This window comes from Theropithecus gelada, chromosome 12 (genome assembly GCF_003255815.1).
Source record: "Theropithecus gelada isolate Dixy chromosome 12, Tgel_1.0, whole genome shotgun sequence".
NCBI classification, from domain to species: domain Eukaryota; kingdom Metazoa; phylum Chordata; class Mammalia; order Primates; family Cercopithecidae; genus Theropithecus; species Theropithecus gelada.
Genome location: NC_037680.1, coordinates 95,639,415 through 95,648,269, shown reverse-complemented (window position 1 = coordinate 95,648,269; position 8,855 = coordinate 95,639,415). Strand labels below are relative to the sequence as shown.

The window sequence follows — 8,855 nt, the reverse complement described above, 5'->3', positions numbered from 1 at the left end:
TCGTATTAAATCTTTGAGGAATAAGTCTGCCCATACATGAATATGACATTGAGGTTTCTATTGAATCCTAGAACGAGACTATTTGCATGCGAAGCTTGTGGCATCACATCTATGTGCCTGGAACTGTGGATGACTCTGTCTCCATCTGACTGAACATGTGTCTGTGTGTGCCCTCTCCCTGTCACCCTGTGCCAGCCCTGTGGCTTTGTGTCCAGGTGTGTGAGCGACGGTGAAAGCTGCCTGCTAGCTCCCTGGATGGTGGCCAGTTCTCTAACCCCACTGAGAGGCAGAGGAGAGGGGCTCTGTTTCTAGTGGGATAGAACAATGACTCTGTGGGGGTGGGGCTCCTAAATGGCCTAAACTAGACTGGTCTCTGTACCCGTTATCTCTGTCTCCCAGGAGACCAGTCCTGCACAGCCTCAGGGAAGGTGCTCATCTGCTGGTTCTGGGCTCCAGACTGGGGGTGGGGGCGGGGGCCAGAGAAGCAGGGGTGGAAAGGAGGGGCTGGTGATGGTGGCAGGGTGGGGGAAGGCACCCTTCCCTGAATTTGCATCTTCAGTACCCAAACCCTGGATGATTTCCCAGTAAAATGAAGGGGGAGGGCTGGGAGGCGACCGGCTGGAGGAGAAGACATGAGCCACCAGCCCCTCTCCACTGCCCAGCAGTACTGAGCAGTCAGGCTGTTCCTGGGTTGGGGCTCTAGGTGAGAGAGGTGCCACTTCTTTGGGATTCTCAGGGCCTTTGCTGAGGATGGAGATCTGGGCAGGAGCTTAGGAGTGGGTTTGAGGCTTCCTTGCAGGATCTATGTGTCCCCACATGGGATGTGGGTCTGGGTGGGATCTGAGGGCCTCATGGAGGGGACTCAGGCTCAAAGGATTATCTGTGGGATCTTATGGGTCTGTATGGGATGTGGGTTTCGGTGAAATCAGAGGGCAGGAGACGGTGGCTAGGGGTGGGGTGAGGGCCTGAGGATTTCCCTGTGGGGCCCAGAAGTCCCAGTGTGAGATGGAGAACTGAATGAGGCCAGGGTGGGGGTGTCTGAGGGTGATAAGATCTCTGCGAGATTTTGAGGGCTCTGTGAGGTGTCGACTGGGGTTGCTGTTTTTTGTCTACGTAACTCCCGTTCCATGCCCCAAGGCCAGCCTGTGGATGTGGAGGGGGTAGGGGTGACTGTACTGAGCTGGCAAACAAAGCCACCTGGGCACCCATCCTTCAGGAAGCTCTGGGCGCAACTGATCTGGGAAAACAAACAGGAACAGCTGTTAGGGGTGGGGGGGCACGGCAGCTGGGGAAAGGGGCAGAGCTGGACCAGCCTGGTGGGGAAAGGAGGAGACGGGGAGGGGGGCCGTGGTACCCAAGGGGTATCGATCCCAGCGTCCTCCGCTGGCACAGTAGGCAGGGCTGCCTGGAAGCCCCTTCCCCTCAGTGGTTGTTCTCTTTGGCGATGACTGTGAGGCCCAAAGTCAGGAGGGGCCTGAGGGTGTTGGGGAACCCTGAGATGTTTAGAGGTCTTCTGGGCCAGTGACTATGGGTGGTGTTGGTAGGCATACCCGTTTCTGAGAGAGCTGGTCGCAGTTACTAGAACTAAAAGCCATGGGTGAAGGGGTGAGAAGGTGGGGGTACCTCCATACCATTTCCGAGAGGAGGGAAGAGGTAGAAAAGGGAAAAGGCTGGCTGCCGCCAAGACCAGAGCTTCACACTGGAGGAGGAGGAGGGGCCCTTCTCACACACAGGGTCCCCTCCCCAACTCCAAGCGGGACTTTTAATTCTAACCTGGATCTCGGCTGGACGACCTCCCCACTTTTCCTCCTCCCCTAACCCTGGAAAAGGCGCGACGCACCCCTCCTGCAGAATGCCGCCGTCGGACCCACACGTGGAGCCCGGCCCTCGGGAGTACGCCCAGCCCCTAGCCCCGGTCGGTGCACAGTGTCCAGTCTCCGACAGACACCCCCATACCCTCTGACCAATACTTGACGCCCGCGTCAGGGACAGCGCAGACGCACAGCCTGACGCACTAGCCACCCGCGCCCGCGGTCCCTGCCGACCTGGACCTTCCCTTCCACCCCGCCCTCCGCGCCAGCTTTGGGCCAGCGCGGCCTGCTCGCGCCCTCTGGTGGCTGAATCCAGAATTGTCGGATAGAGGTGGGGGAAGGAGGGAAGGAGAGATCTGATTTTTCACCCCTCACCGCTGCCCCGGCTGGTGACACTGAAGGCAAAGACTGGGACACCAAGGGTCCAGAACTGGCTCGTGCGCACTCTGTAGTTTGTATTCCCTCCTTGCGGTTTGTATTTGTTCAAACCCCAGCTAGGGTTGGGAATCAGGACACGGTTCTGACCTCACCCCCAATCAAACCTGCCTGAGATTGTCCCATCTCTGACCCATATCCTCCTCACTCGGACTCTACCTCCATGCCCAGTTCTAGGGCCCTGTACTCTTGGCACCCATCTTCACACACACTGCGAGCTCCAACAGTAACTCCTCCAGGGAAAATAGAGGCCCAAGGGAGCCTTTGGCCCCAGGGCCCGCTCTCAGCAACCCAGAACTTCAAGGGTGGGAGAGCAAGCCACCACCCCCCCACTGCCACTGGAGAATTTTCTCTACACCCATTTTCCGTGGACATTTTGCCCACACCTGACCACCTTGTTCGCTCACTCGTTCAAGAAGTTTTATTGAGTGCCTACTATGCATCCAGCACTGTGCTAAGTTTGAGGATAACAACTGAGAACAAAACACAGTCCCTGCCCCTTTAAATGGAGCTTACACTCTGGTAAGGCAGATGCTGGTACACCCATAAACATAAGATGAAAACGATTACTTTACAGCACGATAAATGCTACAAAGAAAAAAGGCTGATGTGAGGGACGGAAGGGTGCCTGGAACAGCATCACCAAGGAGGTGACACAGGAGCCAGCTATGCCACCATCTTGTGACCAAGACACTCCAGGTAGCAAACAGCAAATGCAAAGGCTCTGAGATGGGCTGAGCATGGAACAATGGGAAGAAGGCTTAGAAGGCAGGCTGGTATGGCAAGGCTTCTGGGAGCTGGGGTGGCTACAGCTGGCCTGTGAGCACTTTTTGGCACAGGAGCTCCGATGGACAGTGGTGGAGCACAGGTTTTGGCTTCCAAAGGTCCGAGCTCGATTCTTGCTCTGAAACTGGCTAGCCATATGAGTTTAGACAAGGCCCTGCACCTCTTTGACCCTCCGTTTTCATATCGGTGCAGGTAAACCTAACTCACTGGACTGTCCTGAGGACCCATAAGGGAAGCATGTGACTCGTGGGAGCAACAAAATATTAGCTCCCTTCTCACTAGGCCCTCTTACCTCTGCTGGAATATGCCCACCCACACTCACCACCATTAAGGAAAACTCACAATTTTGCAAGAAGCCTTTGTGTCTCATTAACAGCTGCTGTGGTTAGAAAATTCCACTGCAAGTGGTGAGAAAATTTCCTACCTGGAGCTACCCCTTGGGGCTCCTAACCTTTTTGGGGCTCCCAACCTTTTCCTCTTCCTCCTCTCCCTCCCCCTTTCTCTACACCCCCCCCCCCCCCCCCCCCCCACCGCTGCCTTTCCCCAGCTCACTCTGTCGCCCAGGCTGGAGTGCAATGGCTTGATTTCGCCTCACTCACTGCAACCTCCGCCTCCTGGGCTGAAGCAATTCTCCCATCTCAGGCTCCCAAGTAGCTGGGACTACAGGCGTATGCCAACACGACCGGCAAATTTTTGTTTGTTTTTGTAGAGACGGAGTTTCACTGTGTTGCCCAGGCTGGTCTCAAATTCCTGGGTTCAAGAGATCCTCCCACCTGGGTCTTCCAAAGTGCTGGGATCACAGGCGTGAGCCACTGCGCCGGCCCTGCAAGATTTCTTAGCTGTGACCTCTCCACCACATTCCAAAGCCCTCTGGGCCTCCACTTCTACATCTGGGAAATGCAGGACAACAACAGCATCTTCCTCACAGGTCAGTTTTAGAATTGATGGAGTTCACGCACCCGAAAGCCTGAACAGAGAGCTCCACCTGAACTAAGCGCTTCATCCCCAGCTGCTAACTGTCAGGCAGACGTTGGGGGCCGGAATCCTTAGAGCCTGGAACTTTGTGGGAGACCCGAAGCGGCACCGGTTGGGCCGAGCTGAGGCCCAACATTCTTCCTGCCTCCTGCGGCAAGCCACTCCCTCGGTGGCTATTATGCCTAAACTCTGAGTAAACCGTGAGGCCCTCGGGCGGTTGTTTCCAGCGCCCGGCGCCGCCGCGTGGCGGGTCCTGATCACCTCCTCCTCTCCTTCCCGGACCCGAGGACACCCCGAGGACGCGGCGCAGGATCTGGGAACGCACACTTGGGACGAAGGGGCCGCGGTGGACCGATCCTCCACGAAAAAGAGGACTGAGCACGTGAAGCGAATCCTTTGGGCAGAGCCTTCTCTACCTCCGCCCTAGCATCGCCCAAAAGAGAGGCCTGGACTAGGGCCGAGGAAGGCTGGCGATTAGACTCTGGGAAGAACTTCCGCTCCGCGAGTCAGCAGCGCGGTCTTAGCCCGAGGCCCCGGGGAGGTCAGGTCCCTTCGTCCCGAGGGCCGGGCCAGGGCGGGCGAGTTCTGCCCCGAGGCCTGGCACGCCCTGCCTGGCTCAGGCTGGAAAGAAAGAAAGCGCCGAGTCAGCCTGGGCTGCGGCGGGCGCGGGGTGCGCGCCTCAGCACTTTCTGTTGTCTTCCCCGGGGGCTGGGGCCACAGCGGCGGCTGCGGGAGAGGCCTCGGCTCCCCAGCGGAGACCAGAGCCGACCGCAGCCTGCCTGCTGACTCAGCTCCCCCACCCCCGAAGGAAAGGGTACGGGCAGGGGGACAAGGCCAGGGTATAAAGCCCGGCCCGCCTGGCCGCGCGCAGCCTCGCAGCCCGTCCATTTCTCTCGCGTGCGGCGCTCACCCACCCGGTGAATGCCCGCTGCTGGGGTGGGAAAGGGCGGGGAGAGCGGGATGAGGGCGAGCCCCTGGCAGCTGGGTCCAGAAGCTAAGGCCTGGTCCAGCCCCCGGGGTCTTCACCTCCTAACCAGACTGGGCAGGCTGTGGCTCGAAACGGGGCTCTTGAGACGCTGAACGCGTGGTTCCACCCTTCCTGTCCGCAGCGGCATGAGCAGCGCCCCCGCACCGGGCCCAGCGCCCGCCAGCCTCACGCTCTGGGATGAGGAGGACTTCCAGGGCCGTCGCTGTCGGCTGCTGAGCGACTGTGCGAACGTCTGCGAGCGCGGAGGCCTGCGCAGGGTGCGCTCGGTCAAGGTGGAAAACGGCGTGTGAGTGACTGCCTGGCCGCGGCTGGGCTAGGTTGAGGGGCACTGGGCTCCACTGGCGCAGGCTCAGAGCCTCAGCACCCTGTCCCGTGAACCCTGGAGAGACCTGCCAACTTGGGAAACCCCATAGCCTCCCCAAAATTCCCCACCCATCCCAAGATAAATCATGGGAAAGTGTGTATTTTTGTGGTAAAGAGACACGGGCGAGAAGTACCCCACCGTGAAGGAGTTTCTAATGTACTTACATCCTTCCCACAGTTTTTCTCTGTGCAAAAGTAGAAGGCTCTGCGCTTGGCTTAACAAAAGAAACCCAATCCTTTTCCCTGGCCCCACCCTGGTCTTAGAGTCCAGCTTTTCCCACCCTGCCACCCCCTACCCCTGCCCCAATTGAGGTCCCAGTTCCTGCTATGATACTCGGGAGGGGTCCTCCAATGTGTCCCTGTGCAAAGGCCTAAACCTTTGGGGCAGGAGCTCTTGGTCGGGAGATCTTCATAACCAGAAAAACTCCTTCCCAACCTGGGGTCCTTGAGTGGGAAGCCTGGGCTCCTCAGACCCCAGAGAGCAGCAGGTTGGGGACCTTTAGTCCCGAGAGGGGCTGGATTGCCATACAATGGGTGTGTCAGGGGAAGGGTTGGGGGTTGGAGAAAAATACTGTGCTTCTCAGTCTTTTCAATCATGGTAAGCAAGGGGGAGGCAGTGGGGGTGCGGCTCAGGCAGATACCTCCCAGCTCTTCTCCTTTAACAGTTGGGTGGCCTTTGAGTACCCCGACTTCCAGGGACAGCAGTTCATTCTGGAGAAGGGAGACTATCCTCGCTGGAGCGCCTGGAGTGGCAGCAGCAGCCACAACAGCAACCAGCTGCTGTCCTTCAGGCCAGTGCTCTGCGCGGTGAGCACAGCCCACTTCTCCTCCTCTGCCTCCTAACTCCAGGCCCTGGCCTCACCATGGCGCCTGGAAAGGCTGTTCAAGCCCTGCAGGGGGGATATGTAAACAAACTCCGAGATGGGTGGTAGTAGCATTATTTCTCAGAATCAGAAAGGTGTCCCCAAGATTGTTGGGATTGTGGGCGTAGGCCTGGAATCCAGAAATCATCACCATGGACAGCACTGAGGCCATCCCATTCCTGAGCGTCTAGCGTTCCCTCACATCCAATAGTCCACACGTGTGAGTGAGTGCCTCTGGCGTCACACAGCCCTGTGAGGTCAGGGTGGCTGCTGTTAGCCCCATACACAGGTGTGGAAATGGGGCTCAAAGGGACAAAGTGGCTTGCCCAGGGTCACTGAAAAGAGTCAGTCTCAGTGTGTGTTTGTGTATGTGTTATTGTATGTGTGAGGGTGTTGGTAATGAATCAAATACACCGGAAGAGAGGATCTCATTTTCCATTTGTGCCGACCTGGTTGCTAGTAGGGCTGGGGAGTGGAGAGCAGAGGACCCAGCCCAGGCCAGCCCACTTCCTCTGTTCCAAGAGGCTGAAGAACCCTGCAGTGGGAAGGCCAGAGCCAAGATGCAATCAGTATTGATGCCCTGACATGTCTGTTCTGATTCTGCCAACCAGTACCCCTTAGCTGGGCACTAATCTGTGAGAGGCTGGCTGTGCTGAGGGGCTGGGCAGGGGATTGCACAGTTAGTCAATGAAGCCCTCAGGGAACTGTCTTGGTGAACGGGACAGATTTCTTTAAGGACCTCTGGCTTTGCTCCTGCAAAACAGGCCCATGTCACAAGGTGCTCTCTAGTCCTGACCTGAAAGGGTCTCTGGAAACCCTATCTCCCCAGTCACCTCCTTAGCCCAAAGCCATGGGAGAGGCCAGGTTTGGGGGAGCCTCTGAGTGATCCATTTCCCAGCCTGCCAGGGAGCTGATGGGCTGAGCTCTGGGAGTGCCTGTGGGTCCTAGACAGCTGCACAGCTTGTGTGGGGCAATGGGTGGGGGAACTGAGGCTGAGGATGTATCTGTTAACAACCCTTTGGAAGCCCTGACTTTCTGTCCCAACCTTCCTGTGCCTCAGAACCACAGTGACAGCCGTGTGACACTGTTTGAGGGGGACAACTTCCAAGGTTGCAAGTTTGACCTCATTGATGACTACCCATCCCTGCCCTCCATGGGCTGGGCCAGCAAGGATGTGGGTTCCCTCAAAGTCAGCTCCGGAGCGTGAGTCCTGGAAGCAGAACTAGGCAGAGAGAAGAGCAGGAAAGCAATGGGGACCAAGGGAGAGGGTGGAGAAAAGCGATGTGGGGAGGGTGCTAAGAGAGATATTGGGGACTTGGAGGCAAGGATGGAGACAGACTGGGAGGGAGGAAATGAGGAGGTCCTAGGAGAATGGGGGGCAGAGGAAAATATAGGCACAGAAGAAGGGCTGGAGAACATGAGGGGATGGAGGCAATGGAGGGTCGGTACAGGAGACAGGATGAGAACCGTGATAGGAAGACTGGGAGCAGTAGCCAGGGGAGGGAGAGAGCCACGTAGGGAAAGTTGAAGCAATGATTTTGGAGCTGGGGGTTGGGAGCTACAAAAAGGGGGGCTGCTAGTGGAGAACATAGAGTAGGGGTGGGGGCAGAGCTTACTCCCTGCCCCTGTGCCCTCACTGGCCTAGGTGGGTGGCCTACCAGTACCCAGGCTACCGAGGCTACCAATATGTGTTGGAACGAGACCGGCACAGCGGAGAGTTCCGTACCTACAGTGAGTTCGGCACACAGGCCCACACTGGGCAGCTTCAGTCCATCCGGAGAGTCCAGCACTAGGATCCATGGCCCCAGACACCTTCCCTGAAGACCCTCAATAAAGGTTCCTGAATCTTCCTGCCCCTCTTGCCTCCTTGGTGTCTTGCTTTGTGATGTCCATCCTCATCTTTGAGAGAGTCCCTCCCTGCCAAGCTGATCCTCCCCACAGGCTCCAGAATTCTTGGCTACCAAGCGTAAGATGGCTGAGGTTGTGTGTGGATAGGCTGTGGTGGGGCTGACAGCAAAGTGCTGGTAAAAATCTTAGACATTCTGGCTGGGTGCAGTGGCTCATTCCTGTAATCCCAGTACTTTGGGAGGCCAAGGCAGGTGGATCACAAAGTCAAGAGATTGAGACCATCCTGGTCAACATGGTGAAACCCCATCTCTACTGAAAATACAAAAATTAGCTGGGTGTGGTGGTTCGTGCCTGTAATCCCAGCTACTCGGGAGGCTGAGGCAGGAGAATCGCTTGAACCTGGGAGGCGGAGGCTGGAGACGGTGCCACTGCACTCCAGCCTGGCGACAGAGCAAGACTTCATCAAAAAAAACCAACCAAACAAACAAACAAACAAAAAACAAAAAAACACCTTAGCAATTCTGTTAAATGGCACCCGTCCCAAACCTCTGCTTGGTAAGGTTCACCACTACGGGCCAGGGGTACTGCTAGCTCAGATGGCACCTTTGCCATCCTGTGGGTGGGGTGGACACACCCCCACAGCAGGGCTCATAGCTGGATTGCAGCTTCCACACATCCCCTGGCCCAGGTACCATCATGCAGGGCAGAACTTCCTTACTGTACACTGAAGGTCTGAGCTTCCTCTGTAATCCCAGAGCATTTTCAACCTTTATCTTCACCCAGTTC

At 57.1% G+C, this 8,855-nt stretch overlaps 1 protein-coding gene across 1 annotated transcript; it reads left to right on the top strand.

Annotated features, from left to right (window-relative positions):
- The first annotated feature begins 4,883 nt into the window (after positions 1-4,883).
- On the top strand, positions 4,884-8,076 carry CRYBA2 (crystallin beta A2). Its single transcript, XM_025404665.1, has 5 exons — positions 4,884-4,924; positions 5,117-5,281; positions 6,024-6,165; positions 7,282-7,424; positions 7,867-8,076. The coding sequence occupies exons 2-5, from the start codon at positions 5,121-5,123 to the stop codon at positions 8,012-8,014; spliced, it is 594 nt and encodes a 197-aa protein (XP_025260450.1). The 5' UTR covers positions 4,884-4,924; positions 5,117-5,120; the 3' UTR covers positions 8,015-8,076.
- The last annotated feature ends 779 nt before the right edge of the window (positions 8,077-8,855 follow it).